A 21,841-nucleotide genomic window follows, 5' to 3' on the forward strand; every position below is an offset into this window, starting at 1 on the left:
ACCCCCTTCCCTTTGCTCTCAGTGCATATTCCTACCCAGCGACCTCCTCCCCTCCAGATTCTCCTTCCTCTTTCCATCTTAGCTCACTTTCCATTTCCCCTGCAAAAGCTTGTTTCTTCTTTTCTGTTTTTTTGTTTGTTTGTTTTTTGAGACAGAGTCTTGCTCTGTCACCCAGGCTGGAGTACAGTGGCACCATCTCGGCTTACTACAACCTCTGTCTCCCAGGTTCAAGCAATTCTCCTGCCTCAGCCTTCTGCATAGCTGGGATTACAGGCATGGGCCACCATCCCCAGCTAGTTTTTGTATGTTTAGTAGAGATAGGGTTTCACCATGTTGACCAGGCTGGTCTTGAACTCCTGACCTCAAGTGATCTGCCCACCTTGGCCTCCCAAAGTGCTGGGATTACAGGTGTGAGCTACCAATGCCCAGTCTTTTTTTTCTTTTTTCGTTGAGACTAAGTCTTGCTCTGTCACCCAGGCTAGAGTGCAGTGACACGATCACAGCTCACTGCAGCCACCTCATCAGACTAATATGTTTTTTTTTAAGAGACGGAGTCTAGCTATGTTGTTCAGACTGTTGTTGAATTTCTGGCCTCAAGCGATCCTCCCACGTTGGCCTCCCAAAGTGTTGGGATTACAGACATGAGCCACTGCACCTGGCCCAAAGGCTTTCTTGACCCTCCAGTTCACAAGGATCTCTCCATTCTGTACATTCACAGCACTTACAGGATAGGCCTACATTCAACTGGCACTTCATCCTATATGCCTTGTGGCAGCTCTTAGAGTATTATTTTACTGCACTTTTATATAACTCATGAATTATTATATGAAATTTCTATGGATGACAAGTCCAGCAAAAAGGAATATTTAATTTTTAATTGTGATACTGATTCATATATCATATCTCTCCAATTACAGGCTCCTTGGAAGTGTGAACAGGGTCTTCAGCTTCCTGGTATTTCCCATGGACTTACACGCAGTGCTAGGCACACAGAAGATGGACAGGAAGCATTTGCGGGTAGTTGAACGATTGGGAATCCATACTGGGAAGAAGCCACGAATGCTAAGGCATTCTGTTGAAGGTACAATGACTGAGGAATAAAATAGCAGTGGAATAAACCAAGGTTAAAAACAAAAACAAAAACTAAGGAGGTGGCTTTCTGGTTACCTTTCATTCACCATCATTAATGTGGCTGATAATTTGAAAATGTGTAGTACTAATTGATTTCTGCTTTTAACATCATATTGTCTTACGCAGATTGTTTTTCCACTTTGAAAGAGGTAAGAAATGTAGCTCTTCAGTGCAGTAGAAGAAGCCTTAAGTCCAACCCAATTTCTATTGCAGTGGAATGGCCAAAAATCACAGCATATTCAAGGCCCCTTAGAATACTCTGCATGGCTCTGGGCTCAGGGTAAGGTGCTTATGTCAGGCGCCCATCAGAACTGAAAATGAGGGCAAAGACTCTGCATATCAGTGTTAACACTTAGCTCCTCATTGTCTTTCCCAGTTTCTTTCATTTATTCATCTAACAGGTACCCCTGGAGTGCTTACTGTTGCTGCTCTAACCAGGCTGGGCATTTACATAATCTTATTTACCTTCACTACGGCCCTCAAAGGTAGATATTGTGAATGTTCCAGTTTTACAAGTGGGCACCTTGATCGGAGAGGTTAAATTACTTGGCCAAGCTGTAGTTAGCAAATTGCACGTCTGGGATTTGGACCTAGGAGGCGTTGATGCCAAAGTCTCTGTTCTTCCCTCTGTCAGGCTGCCTCCCAGGAGCTCAGGGTTTATTGACAGAGGCACGAGTGAGCAAGTGACCCAAAGGCTTGCAGTTTTGACTCACACAATTGAACCACCATAGGCAATACAGAGGAGTACAGCAATGACATTCACATTTTCTTAAAGAGATATTATTGACATATAAGTGCTGATATGATCATGAGTGTTTGAATGAAACTTTCTGGAGGGGAGATCTGAGCTCTTTGATCTTCTCTGATGCTCTGGAAGAGGGCTCCGATGCCTGCCTTCTTCCAGAGGTATGTCGGCTAGTCATCTGGTTAAGCCTCCAAGTCCTTTTCACTCAAGTATTACATAGGGGTTCAGAGGTCAGTAAGGCCATGACAGTCATCTACAAATTTTCTACCCTCTATGGGGCTGGCTGGGTGGCCACAGCCAGAAGTAAGTGCTTGATGACTACAACCTGATAACCATCTTAAATATACTAAATGTCAAGACCTGATCCTGAATGTATAAATCAGTAGATAGAAATATATAATGACCAAAGACTAATTTTGAGACAAATGACATAAAACTCAACCATTTAAAATACAAAAGACCAAGTTTTAAGAGGGCAGGCAGCTTAGAGCTTGCATCTCTCCCAGCTATTAAAGAGTTTTGTAACAATTACTAGATTCTGTTGCCGATGCAGGAAACTTACACCAAGAGACTGTCATCTGCCTGCATGTCATCACTCCTTATCATACAGAGATGAGTAAACTGTTCCTGCTAGACTACAGTCTGTGAAAGACATTGTCATCAGAACCCCTTATATAATAAATTAAGATGCAGTAATCACCTAATTCCCATAATGTGCAAGTTAACCATATCTACATGGAAAAGCAGAAAAAAGAATTTTTAAAAATCCCATGTTGTAGCAATATCAATGCAGTATCTTCAGTGTTTGCTTGGTTATTCCACTGAGGTACTGTTTCAGTTCATGTAGCTATAATTCAACAATCCTACCTATTTGAGAAAGTCATTTAAAGATGCCTGGTAACCAAAGATCCAAGTGAACAGATGCCAGGAAGGCATCACTGCCAATTCTTTTTCTTTTTTTTTTTCTTCTGAGACTCACTCTGTTGCCCAGGCTGAAGTGCAGTGGCACAATCTCATCTCACTGCAACCTCTGCCTCTTGGGTTCAAGTGATTCCTTAATCTCAGCCTCCCGAGTAGCTGGGATTACAAGCATACACCACCATGTCCAGCTAATTTTTGTATTTTTTGGTAGAGATAGGGTTTCATCATGTTGGCCAGGCTGGTCTTGAATTCCTGACCTCAAGTGATCTGCCCACCTAGGCCTCCCAAAGTGGTGGGATCACAGGCCTGAGTCTCTGTGCTGGGGCCCCAATTATTAATCCTCTCATATCTTTTAACTGGGGGTTCCTGCATGAAGACAGGCACATCAGGTCTAATTGCAAAAGCATTCCTTCAAGAAAGTTATCTTGGCACTGCCACTGCATTCACGGACAGGTGCAAACTAGCATTAAAGAACACTGTTTGAAGACAGGGTGCACTTCCACACCGCTACTTTATATAGGCAACAATGGTGTGTTTGTCACTTTGCTCGGCCTCAGTGGGGAGACACAGAGAGGACTCCCAGCCCCAGTGCCCAGCTCAGGGTGCAATACTTTGCTTTAGTGGTCAAAAGAGCAGAGGGCTTTCCTCCGCTCTCCCCACCCACAAAGCTTCCTGACCCGCCTCTCCTAAGGTGTTGGACTGAGCGAGAGGAAGTCCATGGCATTCTCACCAGGCCACAGCACACAGCAGCATTCTCAGTTAGCAAACCTGCTCCCACTGGTCAGGAAAAAAGTGCCCCAACAATTGGGGATTAAAACCAGAAAATGCAAAGGGTGGAAACATTCCAGGGTGAAATTTAAGAAAAAAAAAAAAAAAAGAAAGAAAAGAAAGAATGAGGAAAAAAAAAATAAAGAAAAAGCACAAAGCCCATGAGGCTGCCTGGTTAACCATGGGTTAGAATTAGGTTTAGAGAATCACACAGTAATTCAGTGTCTTGGCAAATCCAAAACCCCAGGGTGAAAGACATGGGTGAAATGCATTTCTGTTTGTGGAAACGGGAGATTTCCTTCTTTCATTTATTCTCTATTTATTTTTGGTCTGTTTATAACCCAAATTTGGACCATCAGTCACTTTTACCTTCCCAGTATTTTCATCTTTGCAGAGTCAAAGAGCAACAAATATGGGGTCCAGAGGACCTTTCCCACAGCCAATTCCAATCAGTCCTTCTCTCCCAGGGTCACAGGGTGCATGGAGCAGACACTGTCAGCAGGACATGCCACATACACAGCAAATCGCCAAACCAGACTAAGTTAAAGGGCTTCCGGGGAACTTACTTGTACTTGTGCTGGTTCCAATCGTATTGATTGTGGTGGGGACAGATGAGGAGGAGTAGAGGGGCACGTGGCCATTCTCACACCCCATGCTTTTGTCCTGCCAGTTGGAGGCATTGATGCAAATCCCAGAATCCCGAGAGTTCTGCCACCCATTGAGCTTGTCATCGGAGTTCTGTCTTTGGTGATAGTAGTGTGTCTGTCCATAATCCACAGAGTCTGAGCGGCCTCGGTTCTGGCCACCAAAGCTGGTCGATGTGCGGTCCTCTAAGTGATTCAGCCACATGGCTAAAGCACTACGGTCTTCCAAGGAAGTGGCTGGATGTATCAAAGCATAGGACAGCAGCTGCCTGCTCTCCTCAATGTGCTGGTTGTGTTCAATAGAGTGAGCCAGGATTTTGGGCAGCAGTTTCATATATTCTACTTTTGCGTCGAGGTTTCCTGGCTTCAGCAAAGGCAGATGAGTTAACAGGAGGGAAATCACTTTATCCTTGGATTCCTGTTGCCATTGGTTAATGATTCCTGAAAAGGGAAATATACAGGGCAAATAAGCAAATACACCCACAATGACTGTAAACAGATACTCTAAAGAGAATTTTTATGGATTAGGGTCCCAATCTACATAGCCTGGCTATATTTTCTCAAAAGAGCCTGTGCATCAGATTGGTTAACTGACCCCAGGTTTTCAAGGGCCAGAGGCTCCAATGAAACACAGATAAAACATTCTTAGATATTGAGTACTCAAATTCTCATTCGTGTTTCCAAAAAAGCTACAGCTACTTTGGTACAATCAAATACAATGTACAGCTCTGTTTTCTTTGAGAAAGGTCTAGCCTACTCCCTGATAGACAGGGGGCTAAAACTAAGAAGCTCTCCATAGAAAAGCGAGTATGAACAAAGGTCCCATTCCAGAGTCCTGGGGATGAGGCTGCTTCACCTCTCCCAGACATCTCCCCCAGACATCTGTTGAAAGTGATTTAAATCCTGGCAAAGGCATTCGTGTGAAACTGGAAAAACTTCCTAGATGGAGAAATTTGTCAGGGAAAAAAAGAGCTCCCCTCATCTCTGTGCAGTAAGACTGCACCTTTCTCATGAGAAGCTAACTCAGAACGACTATGGGCTCAAAGCTAGAATATGCAATGGACCCAAGACTTGGCTCCTGAGGCACCTCTAATCACTGTTTCGATTTATGTAGAGATCAGCTTGTTTTTATTGTGGTAAAATACACAAAACCTTGACCATTTTAATCATATTTAAGTGGATGTTCAGCAGCATTAGGAACATTCACAGGCTAAGGGTGGTAGCTTACGCCTGTAATCCCAGCACTTTGGGAGGCTGAGCCAGGAGGATCGCTTGAGCCCAGGAGTTAGAGACCAACTTAGGCAACAATGAGACCTCCTCTCTACAAATAATTAAAAAGGAAATAGCCACGTGTGATGGTATGTGCCTGTAGATCCAGCTACTCTGGAGGCTAAGGTGGGAGGATTGCTTGAGCTTTGGAGGTTGAGGCTATAGTGAGCTGTGACTGCACCACTGTACCCTGGGGCTTGGGTGACAGATGAGACCTGGTCTCAAAAAAAAAAAAAAAAAAAGTTCACCGTTTCACAGTGGTGTGCAACTATCACTACCATCCATCTCTAGAACCCGTTCATCTTCTCAAACTGAAACTCTAAGTACCCTAGGTACCACAGAGAAGTAGAATCATACAGCGCTTGTCCTTTTGGGACTGCCTTACTTCACTGAGCATAATGTCCTCAAGTTTCAAGCTCTGGGAAGATCTGTTTTTAACACACTCAGAAGGATCCTTTCTGTCCCCTCTCACTCAAAACACGAACAATGCACTTTGCCTTGATTAGCCTTTGAGAAATAGCCTGTCTTGGGATTGACAGTTATTCACAGGCTCTGGGCCAGAGGAAAGAAAGCTCATTTTCAGAGAAGTCATTCCTGATACCTGGAGATCTCAACACTGGCCCACTGATGACCCTACAAGGGCTAGGGCTGGACAGTCCTGCAGGCTTTTATGCCATATCTAGAGGGTTGGAAGGGGTTTCTGGAATTTAGCAGAAGGGCTTAGCAATTCTAGCTAGGTGCAAATATAACAAAACAAGCCCAATTATCACTGTTGACCGTAAGCTACAAATGCATCAGCCTGTACTGCAATGCCTCTCAAGACTACAAGAAAGAATATTTCAAGAAAAATACCAGCAAAAAGAGAGGCACGGTCTATAATGAAAGAGCATGAGCTTTGGAGTCAGGCAAAGCTGGGCACAAATCCCAGACACGCCATTTAATTTGTGGTAGAACCTTGGTAAGTTACTTAACTTCTCTGAGCCCCAAACACCTTATCAAGAGTGGTACAAATAGCATCTGCCCCTCCATGTGCTGTGGGATTAAATAATGTAAAGTAGCAAAAGGGCCGGTCAAGTACTTGATGATGGAGGTAATTCCTTCAGCTTGTCTCTGCATAGCTGGACTCATGTTAGAGCAATGCAGGTGGTTTGGGATACCAAGTTTTAAAAAACAATATAGAGAAACCAGAAATGAACCAAGAGAAGTCATTAAAAATGATCAAGGAGGTAGAAAGTCAAAAGGTGAAAAGAAAATGGGTTTACTGTGCTTACAACAATATGAAGAGATGCTTGACTCACTTCAAGTGGGGATTTCATAAGGAGATGCCAAAGAGTCAACTATTTGAAGTAGAAGTCTCCAAACCGAAGCACAAGAGATTAAGATAGGACGTGGAGAAGAACAGAATTGCCAGAATAATGAAAGACTCAGAATCACCAAGGAAGGCTTTAGAATCTCTGCCCTGGGGGTCTGAATAACAGAGTGAGATGATCTTGAGGAGCACTGTCCGACAGTAATAAAACATAAGCCACATATGGTATTCTAAACTTTCTAGCAGCCATATTAAAGAAGAGACAAACAGGCAATGTACATTTTAATGATATATTTTATTTAAATAATCAAATTATCACTTCATTATCAATTATCATTAATAATTTCACAAAATTATTAATGAGCCATTTTTCCTTTTTTTGAATTAAGTCTTAAAAATCTTTTAAAAGTCCTAAAATGTCAATGTATTTTATCATGGACAGTTCATCTCAACTTGGACCAGCTACAGCTGAAGAGCTTAGAAGCCTTATGTGGCTGGTGACTACTGAGCTGGTGAGCACAGGGCTGGAGACATTCAGATGGGGAAGGCTGGCAGGAGGGCACAGATGACCTCAGCAAGTCCCTCCCAGCTCCCTGACTCTATATTTAGCTAACTGCCACCTGACACAAGACAACTCTCACACATTCCACTAGGTATAGTCTCCCTTTTAAAGTAGCGCTGAGAGGCGAAGAAAATTCCAATTCTAACTTTCTCCTCAATTCATCTTCAGCAAATACCAGGCATGTTTTAAATGATGAATGTGCTTAGCATGAAGATAAAATCTATTCATTAAGCCCAAGAGGCACTGAAAAGAAGCAAAAGGGGCCAAGAAGCAAAAGGGGTTATGTTGTGAGCCTACTGTAATCAGAGGTGGCTAGCATACAACCTTGAAAATGTACATTTAAAGATAAAAATTAGGAATGACTTCTAATAAAAAATTCATGAGGCTGAGGAACTCCCTAGCTTTCTGCTAGGTCATTTCCTTGTTTGGATATTCTACCCTTCCACAAAAGGTCGACCTAAAAAAAAAAAAAAATCAGCAACAAAAACAAAACATAAATAGGAGTCGTAGTACAAACGAAACATGTTATCTCCATGTAACCGCTCTCTGCCATGGATTAACCTGGGATTCAGAGGAAGAACAAGCATAGCGGAGAGGAAGGAAAACGAGAGGCCGCTGGCCCTGGTCCCTTTATCCTCAGGACAGGGCTTGGATGGTGGGACCAGGAAGACAAGTATTGCTTTTGTTTACTACCACTGGGAACATAGAAATCAGATTGCTCTCTGAGGGCTAACTACACCTACTGGATCAAACTATTTCTGCTACCACTCCAGCTGCCACTGCTGACAGCCAACAGTATTGAATGTTTTCGAAGTGCCAGGCACTCTTCTAAGCCCTGTGCATTTAATTACTCACTTAATCCTCCCAAGAAGCTCATGAGGTAGGTCCTATTACTAGCCTTCTTTTACAGATGAAGGCACAGGGGCACAGACGGACCAAGTTACTTTCCCCCGACCCCCTGCTGGTGAAGTGGCAGAATGGAGGTGGGCAAATTTGATATTAGATACATAATGGCTGTCCTGCTACAACAGCGTGGCCATAAGCCAAATATATTGATATTTATAACATAATTAGATGTTCTATAGATATATGATATAGAATTACATATAAATGCATATAAATATGTAATAGTTATAAACATTATATAAATGTATTAATAAAGTACATGGATCATCAGAGTTGGTGAGCAACAGAAGTATAATAAAAAGGAATTACAAAGACAATGTAAGTTATACCGATTGTGGTTTAAAATATGTTAACTATTTATTTGCCACACCTCTCTTTGAAAGGTAGAGCCTAATTCCCTTCCTTCTGAGTGCAAGTTGGGTTCAGTGAGTCACTTTCAGTAAATAGAATGTAGGGGAAATGGCAGCATGTGACTTTATGGATTAGGTTATAAAAGGCATTATGGCCTCCCCTTGCTGTCTCCGAGTACTCACTCTGGGGAAAGCCAGCTGCTGTGTTGTGACATCACGCAAGCAATCCAATGGGGAGGTCCTTGTAGTGAGGAACCGAGGCCTCGTGCCAATACCTAGCACCAAGTTGCCAGCCATATGAGGGAACCATCTTGGAAGCAGATCTCCTAGCCCAGGTAAGCCTTTGGACAACTGCAGCCCACATACCATTTTGAGGAATCCTAAGCCAGAATCTCTCATATTTCTGACCCACAGAAACTGTGTAACATGTTTATTGTTTTAAGCTGCTAAGTTAATTAATACACTATCCAACTGTCCCTCTAGGTAAAAGGAAGTTTTAGCCACTTGGTTTTGAATACATCAGTCTTTCTGGCAAAGCCATTCCCATTCTGGCATGGACCCATGAAGTTCCTGTTGCCACTAAACATTTCCCTTCCTCAGCCCCCCTGTCCTGATTATCCACTCACAAAACAACCTTTGGACCATGATTTAGCTCCCCAGCTACCCTCAGGGAGAGAATGAACTGATCATAGAGACTTGAGGTATTTCCAAAATCTGTGATAATGATTTTTCAAGGCAACTTAATACATAATTTCTGATTATGATTTGGCTTCCTGTGGAGGCCTGCCGACAAGGACAATGTGTGCTGATTATATGGACTTTGAGTACGTCTGGTCTCTCTGATGATGGCTCCTCGTGGCAAATTAACCAGCCAGCATTGCAGTGTCTACCTCCCTGCTTTCTAGTTAGCACGAGTCAGTCTTTCAGGAGAGTATCCCCAGGGTGCTGACAAGCGTGAACATCTCTACCTTCAAATGGAAGCCAGACCCTACATGCAGGGACTTGGTCACACTGGCTAGATCCTGTCCAACTGTCCACTGGCCTTTGTGGCATCCACACTACCTTCCAGAGAGCAAAGAATCTTTGCTGAGATTTGTATTTAACAAATTCTCCTCCCTGGGGAAGATGCAGGAATCCTCAGAATTTTCAATTCATTGATCACTTCTGAGATTCAGGCTCTACCATTACTCACCCCAATATCACCTGATTCAGGACACAGTGGAAAACTTAAGTGCAAGAACTTCAAGGTTTGATGATGTCAGCTCACCTCTACTATGTTTTCTGAGTATTTTGTTATTTCTCTGTATAAGGAGCAGAGATGTAACAGTTCTATTACATGGATGTTTAGTGTGGATAAAAGTTAATGATTTATAATTTGTAAACCAGTGACATAGGAGTAGTAAAAAAAATTAGAAGAGCTATAATTAAAGACCATGAGGATTAGGAAACTGTCCCAATGATTTTTGGAGTGACAAAGAGTGTGTTTAAATACCAAGTCTGGTATTATTACTACACAATGGTATGTCAATGCTTAAGGGCTCTAGTTGTTAGTAAATTACCCTTAAATTGCTATTTTATTATACCCTTGTTTTCAGTTTAATAACATTTGCCATAAAAGGGTTTCTCACAAGCGCATTTAGGCAATTTGCTCATGCAAGAAATGGCTAGGAATTAAATGCACACACAGAAGAAGTACTGGTGAAATAAATGTGCTAAAAGGCAGGAATACTGGTGGGTTTTGCATGGTCAAAGGCTCCTTGGAAGAATGTTACAAAGTCAATCCTAGACACATCATGTACTAAAGGCTTCTAAATACAGAGCAACTCTGCACAACTCAAAAGTGGATAACTACACACACCATGTATTTATTTGGTAGGGATGTGAGCTGAGCCCAGGGCACCTGAAAAATCAGGGCAAAAATACCAACATGGCAAATGGTGGGATTCTTGTGTTGGCATCTGCACTTGAATTTGTCTCCCAAGGTACCCTCTTGAGCTAGAGGTGACCAGAGAAGAATCCCCATAATTTGGTGGGAGCCCTGCTAGTGGTATGGATTAGACCAGTTGTGATGGGGAACCCAGTCTGGAGTTATGAGCCCTTACAGCTGCAAGTGGTGCTTTGAAAAGGTACAAAGGATTGAAAAGATATAAACCCTCCACCTATTTTCTTTTTCTTTTTTTTTGAGATGGAGTCTCGCTCTGTCACCAGGCTGGAGTGCAGTGGCACGGTCTTGGCTCACTGCAACCTCCGCCTCCTGGGTTCAAGTGATTCTCCTGCCTCAGCCTCCCAAGTAGCTGGGATTACAGACATGTGCCACCATGCCTGGCTAATTTTTGTATTTTTAGTAGAGATGGGGTTTCACCATGTTGGCCAGGCTGGTCTTGAACTCCTGACCTCATGATCCTCCTGCCTCGGCCTCCCAAAGTGCTGGGATTACAGGCGTGAGCCCACCACGCCCGGCCCTAACCCTCCCCCTATTTTCAAGGAAGGTGATTGCGGGCTTCCAGGGTGGCCTCCATTGATCCTAGACTACAGGTATTCACCTACGTGATTTTCTCCCACACTGAACGAGAGCTGGTCTATGTGACCAAGAGTGTGCAGTGGAGGCATTCTGACCTTAGGTCATAAAAAGCATTGCTGTCTTGGTTCACTTATTCTGGGGGAAGCCAGTCACACCAATTATGAAGATGCTCAAACAACCCAGGGAGAGACCTGTATGGGGAGGAGTTCAGGCTTCCTGCCAACAGCCAGAATCAACTTGCCAGCCATGTGAGTGAGCCTGGAAGTGGCTCCTCCAGGTCTAGTTTATTTCTTGACTACAGCTTTGTTGGAGACCTTGAGCCAGAGCTTCCCAGCCAGGCTGTCTAAATTGCTGACCCTCAGAAAACTGAGAGATAACTTGTTGTTATGTTAAGTCACTAACTTTTAGGGTAGTTTGTTACACAGCAATAGTTAACGAATACAGAAAGCTTTTGGTTGCTTGGTAAAAATCACTTCAAAATGCTACTGTCCCTTGGATTCACTAGAAAAGGCAGGGATCTATGTAGTGGACTCTATAGACCATTATGACCATTCCAGTCTTTTCTGACAGCAGGAAGGTCATCAGGTGCTGGTCATTCAAAGGCATCTGACCATCCTCAAAAGGCAAGAACCAGGTACCTCTTGCCCTAGCAGATACTTCCAATGAGCCCTTTACCCCTCCAGAGTAGAAATCTGGTCATCTCTTCCATGGAGACTTTCCATCTGTAGTTACTTTTTCCGCAGGTACCAGCACAGCTGGGTGCTCCAGGACTGCTCCTCTACTCCTTGAGGACCCAGGCCAGCTGGGAACTAGTCCTGAGATCTCAGCCAAGGGCCCAAGTTAGGGTTAGTACTCACCTTCAGGTTTCTGACCTCTTCCTGGCCATGACCAGTCAGGAGGTCTGAGGCTGGCCATTCCCAGAGGGCACAAAAACCAGGCCAGCTCCCCCAGCCACCTGCCTCGGTTCTGACCTCTGGCCCATGAGTATGCAGACAACTCCACGTTTGTATTTCTAGCCCAGGTTTCTCCCCTGAGCCCCAGATTCACATTCCAACTGCACCCTCCCCATGCTCACTCAGATGATCTCAAAGTCAACATGTCCACAACCCAACTCTTGCTCTCACTCTCACCACATCTGCTTCTTTGCTCTTCTTTCCCATCTCAGCAGATGGCTTTCCATCTTTCCAATTGCTCAGGTCAAAACCTTGGAGTATCCTTAACTCCCTTCTCTCACATCTTGCATCTAATCTCTCCATAATCCTATGGGCTGAATCTTCAAAATACATCTGGAATGTGACTACCTCTCACCATGTTTCTGCATATCCCCGCCCTCTCCAGTAGTCTATTATTGACCATAACAATCATTTCTAAAAGAAGGATCTTTTAAAACTAGAAGGTAAGTCATGTCACTCCCCTGATCAAACATGTCAATGGCTTCCCATCTCAGAGTAAAGGCCAAAGTCCTTATGATGGCCTGTTAGTCCCTCTAGGATCTAGCCTCCACCCTTACTACTGACCCTCTCCTGTTTCAGTCCATCCTGGCTGCTGTGATGTTCCTTCAACATATCAGCCGCATGCCTGCCTCAGAACCGTCACACTTGCTGCTTCCTCTGCCTGGAACACTTTTCCCCCACACCCATGTTTAGCCTTTCTCAGCTCTGTCTTTGCTCAAATGTCACCTTCCTAATGAGACCTTATCTGTCTACACTATTTTAAATTCCCCACCCCACTCTCTCACTTTACACTCCCTTATTCCCAGGTCATGCTTTGTTTTTTCCATAGTGCTTACCACCATGTGACCTGCTGTACAGTACGCTTATTTCTGGCCCCTCTCCATTAGAATGCAAGCTACATGAGGGTAATGAGGGTGTCTCCATTTTTTCATGCATTAATAGTTCTTTATTAATTACAGTTTTTTTCTGAGACAGGGTCTTGCTCTGTTGCCCAGGCTAGAGAGCAGTGGCACAATCACGGCTCACTGCAACCTCAACCTCTTAGCCTCAAGCCATCCTCCCACCTCAGCATCCTAAGTAGCTTGGACTACAGGAATCTACCACCACATCTGGCTAATTTTTGTATTTTCTGTAGAGATGGAGTCTTGCTTTGTTGTCCAGGTTAGTTTCAAATGATCCTCCTGCCTCAGCCTCCCAAAGTACTAGGATTACAGGCATGAGCCACTGCGCCCAGCTAATTATGGCCTTTTGTTTGAGAGTGTTTTAATAGTCTTTTGGATTTCTTCACAATGGTAGGTATTTCCTAGAAGTTTCCTTTGAATGGAAGGCTTAAGATAGAATAGATGACCTATAAACAATAGTAGGTCCCAACTGTCACACACAAACTGTTCATTCAACTTTGTTATATTCTGATTATTTTTAGCTTTAACATCAAATAAAAACAGGAACATGGAAAAGAGGAAAGTAAAATGACTAGCTCAATTTTCAAAATCTTTACTACCTCCCCCTTGTCAACATTCTGTTTAAGATGGAAAGTTTCCCCATTGATTTTTGCTAGAAAACAAAAGCAAAATGGATGCTTTTTGTGATTGTAACTCACACCAATTAAAGTAATCTTCATGAAAAGGATTTGAGAGGCTGAGACAGCAGAATGAAATATATTTAATACAACTCTTGCAAACATCTTTTGAAGAAGGAAAGAAAAACAATGGCAACAGGGTTAAGACTTATATGTCTGATTTTTTTTGGGGGGGGGCACTAAATGATTGTTTTAATAAAGCCTCAAAGGAATGGGTCTCCTAAGAGTTATATAAATTAGAGATGAAAAAAATGTACCTCACTCGACAAACACATCCTTGTAAACCACACTCGACTAGTTTTTTACACCAAAAACCCCTCAGAGGAGAGGCTGGAAGTGTTCTAAACACAGGAAGCTTTCCCACTCTCTAATCTTCAGCGCTGCCCTCACACTCCAGACCACCACTGCCAAAACCCCACACACCACAGAGTGACACTCCAATAGTATCTTAAAATAATGAATTAGCAATCCTCATGCTGACCTTGCAAAGGAGAAAAGTGTGCTTTCTGCTTCTACACTTAGATTTAGGCCTTGTTGCACAAGAGGCTGTAGACATGAGGGTCCCAAAAGGAGCACAGCATTGTCCACATAGACTAACTGCAATAATATTTTACAAAGAACTCCAAGGCCAGCATCCTTGGCAATGTCCAGACAGTCAACAGAGGAGTATCTTGGGAGGAGTATAAACAGATTGAATCACAAAAGAATGGTTCATGCTTAATTCAGTGGAGCAAACGGAACAACAGCCATGCCACACAACAGGTTTATACATCTCAGGAAGTCTGCGAAGGGCTGGAGTGCACACATCCCACCCCTGACACCAGGGAGCCATTCTATATATTTACATGACTGTGAACTGTGAAGTCACTGGGTCCCATGCTTTCTAAAATAATGAGGAAGTTGCTCAACAACTTATAGACACAATTTCCCAACTCAAGAGATGGGATCCAAAGTGTAAGTGTGAATGTAAGAGCCCTGTGGTGTGGTGTGTAACCATGTAAATATTGTCACCAAGGAACAGCATATAGATATTCCCAAAATATGCATGTTAGCAATGTTGATAGTAAAATGTATGTATCACTCATTTAGGTATGAAATATGAAATACTTACACGTACAAGCCATCCAATGGGCGAGAGAATGAACAATTTTGTGGAGGCAGGATATTCCAGTCCATAGTCACAAATTAACTGATACTCGTTTTGGAAAGAAAGGCCTGGCTAACTGTACAAGGACAGAGTTGGGTGACCCTGGAACATATTCAGCCTGGCTCTCCTGTCCTCCTGGGGCATAGCCCTGTAGAGGGAGCTAGAGGCACACCTCCCTTCCCGCTTCCCCTCCAGCTGCCAGCCAATGCTGGAAATTTCTGCAACAGTAAGCAGTAAAAGGCAGCTGATTTTCACCTGTTACTTGTGCACCAAACTCATTTTCAGGTTAGTAGGTCTACTGATGCAATCAGAATAAGATTTTTCAGATTTTTTTTTTTTTTTGAGAAGGGAAGCTACTTTTTCATTGCTGAAGTCCTAGGGCAGTGGGTAAGAAGAAAAGGTAGGAAGGATGATGGTGAAGAATGCAGTTCTCTAAATAGGAATGAGAATGGCTGAGGCCATTTCCCTCCTTCTGGGCATCCTGCCATGAAATTGAGTAGACCCAGGGCTCAGTGGCTGGACCAGAATCAGGAGGACTGATCAGATGAGGGCCCTTGGCTTTGGCCACATTGGTGGGGATGCTACAGAAGGAGACAAGACCTCAGAGCTCATAGGGATAATGTCTCCAGACAAGCACCTCATCCTTCCCAAGTTGCAAGCATGCGGCCATCTAGAATTCTACAACAAAGGCAGGCACAAAAACAGCGAGAGGGCTCAGGCAGGGAAAGGTAAGGGGGAGCAGAAAGGCCCAGTAGGACAGAGAGGAGCGGATGCAGAGGCAGAGTTGAGGACCTTGTCTACAGACCCACACAGCCCGGTGCAGGCAGGCCTGTGGGCTGTGTTGTAAGCACCTTGCACTGCTGAGAAGCTGGAGAGAGGACAAACCTGGCAGGAAGGAGCTCCTTCCTGGAAACAAACCTTCTAAACTCTATGGAGGAAGGCAGGAGGCAGCAAGGGGCCCCTATGTCCAGGGAGTTTTGAAACTAACCATTGTCTGCCCTCCCTCAACTCTACCCTAGGGTCTGAGACACATGGCCCAGTGAGGAGAAAGACAAAGCTAACTTCTAGCCACACTGGTTCTGAGCTGGGAGTGACAGCACTGTGTTGTTGAATCTAGCTTCATATCATCACCTTTGGAGGTGGTTGTATTTATTAATCCATCAGATATCTATCTTTGGTTCCTATCAATGTATATGGCCTAGTGCTAGGATCTGTCCTTTCCAATGACATTTGTAGTATCAGAGATAGCCATAGGGAAAGTTTTGTACCCATAGAAATGTCTGTAACACAAATAACTTGAGGAGAATCAGACCAATGGGGTAGAGAAATACTTGGAGAAGGGCTCCATTTCTAGAACCAACAGGCAACACTGTAAGGAGTAGAATTCATCTTCTAAAGTACTCCTAGGCCCTCCAGCCAGCACTCAACACATTATTTGGCAGAAAAAAAAAAAAAAAACTTAGTCGATTATCACCGTACCAGTGGAGACTTAACCTCTGGCTGTTTGAAACTCAAAAGAGATCACTATTATTTATCATTAAATACTCTCTGCTGTAGATATGTCTTGGACACATCTGAACCCTCCCCCCTCCTGCTCCTATCATCATCTGTGATGTAGTTTAAGAATCCACCTCTCTCCCCAAATGCCATTTACCCACTTGGGCCCTCATTGCCTTTTCTCTACCACAATTGAGCTCAGTGACTTGCACATCTGTATGACACATCTCCCCTTCACCCCTCCTTGAGGATGGGGACAGTCCTTTCCCTTCTGTGTCTCCTACTTCCTCACCCAGGTTAGTGCTGATCACATAGCCTTGCTAGACCAACCTGGTCAAAAAAAGATACATATACTTTTTCTATGATGGCTGTTGACACGGCACATCTGTTCCTCCTCAGCTTTGTGTCTCTGATAAGTATCAACAGCAGAAATCTCTGGACCAGGGCAGAATGGTGAGGGGACACTGAGGCTCCAGCAGAAGGGGAGGGCCGGCCTCTCTTCACAGATGATGTCCCCAGCGTCTTCCCATCAACACCCCTCCCTTGGCCTTCACCAGGTCACATGTCCAATGTATTTCTGCTAAGAGCCCCCTCCTCTTGCCTCTACTCAGTCACAGACACAGGTAGGGTAGCCAAGTCACCCGGGCACTCGGAGCCCAAGATGCTGGTTGTTAGTGCCTAAGATGGGTTCAGTTGTCTTGGGGGCTCCTTTCTGAGGTATTCACTCCCAAGAACTGTAGGAGTATCAGGTGCTCTAAGTAACTTGAGGAAAACAAAATGATAATACGGCGTAGGGAATGAGAGCACAGATGCTAGCCATGTTGTCTGAGCTTCCGTTGAATGAGCTGTGTGAACTTGGGCAATTCACTTAACCACTCTGTGCTTCAGTTCCTCCATCTGGAAAAATGGGCTACCTCCTAAGATTGGTGATGTTTGAGTTATTTAATCTTTGTAAAGCATGGGACCATCATCTGGCCCATAGTGAGTACTATGTAGTTGTTAGCCGCTCACCATCAATCTAAGGGACCAGGATCACGCTCCATGGGGCTCTCTCCTACAGGATGGGGACAGGAGGAGACCCAGAAGCCCTAAGGCACTGCTTCACAAAGTGTGGAGGAGGAGCATGCCTGGAAAATTGCTAGAAATACAACTTCTGGGCCGGGCCCGGTGGCTCATGCCTGTAATCCCAGCACTTTGGGAGGCCGAGGTGGGTGGATCACCTGTAGGTCAGGAGTTTGAGACCAGCCTAGCCAACATGGTGAAACCCTGTCTCTACTAAAAATACAAAAATTAGCCAGGCATGGTGGCGGGTGCCTTTAATCCCAGCTACTCGGGAGGTTGAGGCAGAAGAATCGCTTGAACTCAGGGGAAGGAGGTGGCAGTGAGCCAAGATCGTGCCATTGGACTCTAGCCTGGACAACAAGAGCAAAACTCCGTCTCAAAAAAAAGAATTACAACTTCTGGGAACCTATCTGTAGATCTACTGAATCAAAAACTGTGTTTAACCAGCCCCCAGATGATTTTGATCCAGGTTCACGTTTGAGAACCCAAGAAAATCACGGCCTCCAATTGACAGCATTTGGAGGATTGAGTAAGGCTGATGTGAAACCAGGTGGGAAACATGATTTCTTACCAGGAGAAAGGCTAGGAGGAAGTGATTGAAAGAGTGGCAAGGACCTATTTTTAGAGGAAGTTGTTGGATTTTTTTTAAGTCAACAATAAATAAGCAAAATGTCATAATATTTCTAAGACAGGGCTGATCTCTCAAGTTTTCTATTCATAGCAATCTAGCCAGTTAAAAGCAGCAATCGCTGCATCTAAGGATAGACAGGGAAGCCACGATTTGGCCCGTTTGGGTTTGAAGAGTGCCATAAGAATAAACAAAGTCTGGCCAAGCCTGTGCTGGCTCATGAATCAAACGAAGGTGAGAATTTCAGTTTTAAAGCATCTTTACCACAGGCTCACACCCTCACAAACCACCCCCACACAATCCCCAGTTATGTGCTGCTCCAAGGAGGAGAGTTGAGATGAGTCTGCAGAAGCCCAGAGAAGCCTGGGCATGAGAGCCAGTACATTACCTCTAAATGGTTGCTCTGGAGAGCCGTTTGGTGAAGTTTGGTATCAACTCACTGGTCTGACGATGAACCCACAAGACATGCAGTAACAGGTGCAAAATTCTCTTGATTAGAGGACCATAATATTTTGCTGAGTTTGGGGGTGAGGGCACAACTGCTGTCCAGGTTATATGGAGCTGAGCACATTACAGTTGAACCAGGTGTTAGGTGAAAAATTTGTGAGTTGATGGAATGATCACATAAGAGATTGCTCCATCTCCTTCCTCTCCACTTTGTCCTTCTCCTTTTCTTCCCTCCTCTGGTGTCCACTGGGCACAGCTCATCATTATTGAGTGTCTGGCTGGGTATTATGATGTCAGAGGCATCAGCCACAGAGGGCAATGCCTGAGAAGGGACAGCAGCCCAGCCCCGTTCAGGGACACGTGGCCCTGATTTGAGCTCCTGTGACATCACGCTCCCTCCAGTTATCTGACATGTCACATCTCAAACATTTAACATCTTACATCTCAAACATTTCTTGAGGCCCTTACCCTCCCATTCCCCCAAATCAGTATGGCACTTAGGGGACACCAAGGCACAGAGACACTTGCCCCAAATCACGCAGTAATTCCCTGGTGCTGCTGTGAACAGTGCTGGAGCTTCCTGACCCCTTGTCCAGGGGACCTGGCTGCCTTTTATAGAAAGTTTCCACACACCTTCTATTCCTAACCTCGATCACAAGCATTGCCGGCCCAGATGCTCTGTGTCACCGGCTTAGTAACATACCCCATTTAGGAGCATGAGCACAACTTGTTTGCAGTGGGAATGAATTAACTGAATTCTAGATATTGTTTTTTGGCTGCCTTTTTTTGTTTGTTTTTATTTCAAACACAGCTAACTAATCAGGGCTGTGGACACCGAGAATGCCAACTTTGATTCTTCAAGGAAAATCAGCAGCTGACCACACGCCACCCTTCCTGGTCCTCCCCAAGATGCCAAGAACATCCAAAGTCTGCAGTTTTGAGGTAAGAAGAAATACTTGGTTCATAACTGCCCGTGGAGGGGCAGGATCCATCTTTTCTCGTTCTTATTTTGCAAGATGACATTAAGAGGAACAGTGCTGAGAAAATGGAAGGTAATCTAAAAAACAAAGGTCATCACTTCTTTATATAATGTTAGAAGTTTTCCGGATGTCTTGACCTTGAGGTCTAAAATGGGTAGAGCCTTTGGAGGAGAAGAGATCAAGCCCCTTGGAGTCAGTCAGGTGAAGGGCAGATGTATAACCCCTATCACAGGGTCAGCTCCATGAATCACTGCACAGATCCCACTGCCAAAATCAAGCCCCGGAAAGCACAAAGATTGGAAGAACTGGCTTATTTATCAAACAACTGATGCGCCAGGGCAGGGAGCAACTCCCAGCCAATAAGGTAACTTGGTTTCTCAAAATGACATAAGTACATTTCAACTGTGTAGTAAATAAAATGAAATTTCATTGTAAAAGGGCCCCAACCGTCCCCCATGTGATCTGCCTCTGCTGCCTCCTCATGTGACTGGCCTCCCAATTTAGCGCGTAACCAACTCCCAATGACCTGTAATAACACTATTCCCAAATTAGAGCTCTCAATTTGACTTGGCTTCGGTTCCTCCCTCAAAGCAAAATAAGGCATCCGTTTTCTTTTTTTCACATTCATAATACTCTCCTTTTGAGTTGCCAACTCAAACCCTGTTTCAGTCAGATTGAGCCCTTCCTCTATTTTTTTTTTTTTTTCTGGTTAGCCAAAGAGCCCGATGGAAAAACACCAAGAGACAAAAACAAAAACAAAATCAGACAAAAATTCCAAGTAAGTGACATTCAGCTGGAAAAGCTATGATTCACATGCAAATAAAAATCTCCCTGAATTCACTGTTATATGACGCAAGCCCCTGGCTTCAACATAAAAAGGGCAGAATGAAATCACCCACAATTAAACTTGCTCTGGAATACTGGAATTCTCTGGCTAGGCCTTCCCGACTAATGATAAGAAAACCCCCAACTGTAGCAGAATGAAGCTAATTGTGTTGGGAGCCAGGGCATCCCCACCTCAGCTGACATTCACTCCTGAAACTTCCCAACCCAGCATTCTCCGTCTTCACCGACTCCCTCACCCGCATTCAGAATAACCTGCATGGAGACAGGGCTCAGGTCCTCTAAAGGCATCCCTTCTTTCTAGGCAGACATGAGGGATTTGTGCTGAGAAAGCTGGACTCACCACCCTATCCCCCAGGAAGCTAGAGTACAAGAAAGCTTTCACTGGAGCTCTGGAAAGAGCTCCCTGAGACTACATAGGACCTTTGTATGAGCTTCACAGGAGCATCAGTCAAGTCCAGGTCACAGATAGTTTAACAAGTAACCTCTCCTGACTGGTAGATAATTTAACATCCCAATTCCCTCTTTTCTCCCTCAGGAAACTGAAGCTGATCTGACACCACTTCCTTTTTCTCCAGATGTTACCCTTCGGATGCATACCTTGATCTAGCCTGAAAATCATGGAATTCTGGAGATGGAAGGGACCTCAGAGATTTTCTGCTTCTCTCTGTTCTGGTTGTAAGTGTTCTTACCACACACCACTCCCAACCATGGGGAGCCTTTCCACCACTGAAGAGAGCTGGGGTTACTAAAGCCACAATCAGCTTCTCTGCAACTTCTAACCATTTGGCTAAGATCAGTTGTTCTGAAACCACAAAGAAAAAAGTCTACGAACAAGTACTAGCGTACCAATGTTCACAGTAGCATTATTCACAAGTCATAAGGTGGAAGCAACCCAAACGTCCATCAACAGATGAATAGGTAAACAACATGTGGAATATACATCCAATGGAATCCTCTTCAGCCTCAACAAGGAAGGAAATTCCAGCACATGCTATAACATAGATGGACCTCAAGGACACTGTGCTAAGTTAATTAAGCTAGACACAAAAGGACAAATGCTGTATGATTCCACTTGTACAAGGTCTCTTGAGTAGTCAGAAAGCAGAATGGTGGCTGCCAGGAGCTGGGGGAGCAGAAGAATGGGGAGTTATTGTTTAATGGGAACAGAGTTTCTGTTTGGGATGATGATAAAGTTCTAGAAAAGGATAGCTGTGATGGTCACACAGCATTGTGAATATAATTAATGCCACAGGACTGTATATTTAAAAATGATTAAAATGGCAGATTTTATGTTATGTATATTTTACCATGATAAAAAAATACAAAAAGATAAATCTACTTTCCCTTTAGGGGAAGACAGCCATTCACCTAAATCTTTTTCAGGCTAACAGTCCCCAGTTTTTTCTAACAATCTTTAGGTGGTATGATTTCCAGGCCCCTGCAGCTTCCTGGCCACCCTCCTCTGGCTACACTTAATGCCTCTTTGAAAACCTGGTACCCAGAACTGAATGGTGGACTGCGCTCAGCTTCTCCTTCCAGGTCCCGCCCTGAGGCACCCGGCTTAACCCCCAAGTCA

The 21,841-nt window shown here is 44.2% G+C and overlaps 1 protein-coding gene and 1 long non-coding RNA gene across 5 annotated transcripts in view; one reads left to right on the top strand and one right to left on the bottom strand.

Moving 5' to 3' along the window:
- SAMD4A (sterile alpha motif domain containing 4A) overlaps positions 1–21,841 on the bottom strand; it is a 263,587-nt gene that overhangs the window by 126,691 nt on the left and 115,055 nt on the right. For all 4 annotated transcript variants that reach the window (XM_063645576.1, XM_055289316.2, XM_055289315.2 and 1 more), the window contains exon 2: positions 4,132–4,650. In XM_063645576.1, the coding sequence (XP_063501646.1) occupies positions 4,132–4,650 (519 nt within the window). The remainder of the gene's footprint in view (positions 1–4,131; positions 4,651–21,841) is intronic.
- Positions 18,693–21,560, top strand: LOC134737452 (uncharacterized). The gene is made up of 2 exons (XR_010122357.1): positions 18,693–19,381; positions 20,841–21,560. It is a non-coding gene; the product is annotated as an uncharacterized lncRNA (long non-coding RNA).

The sequence above is a fragment of the Symphalangus syndactylus genome, chromosome 8 (assembly GCF_028878055.3).
Source record: "Symphalangus syndactylus isolate Jambi chromosome 8, NHGRI_mSymSyn1-v2.1_pri, whole genome shotgun sequence".
NCBI classification, from domain to species: domain Eukaryota; kingdom Metazoa; phylum Chordata; class Mammalia; order Primates; family Hylobatidae; genus Symphalangus; species Symphalangus syndactylus.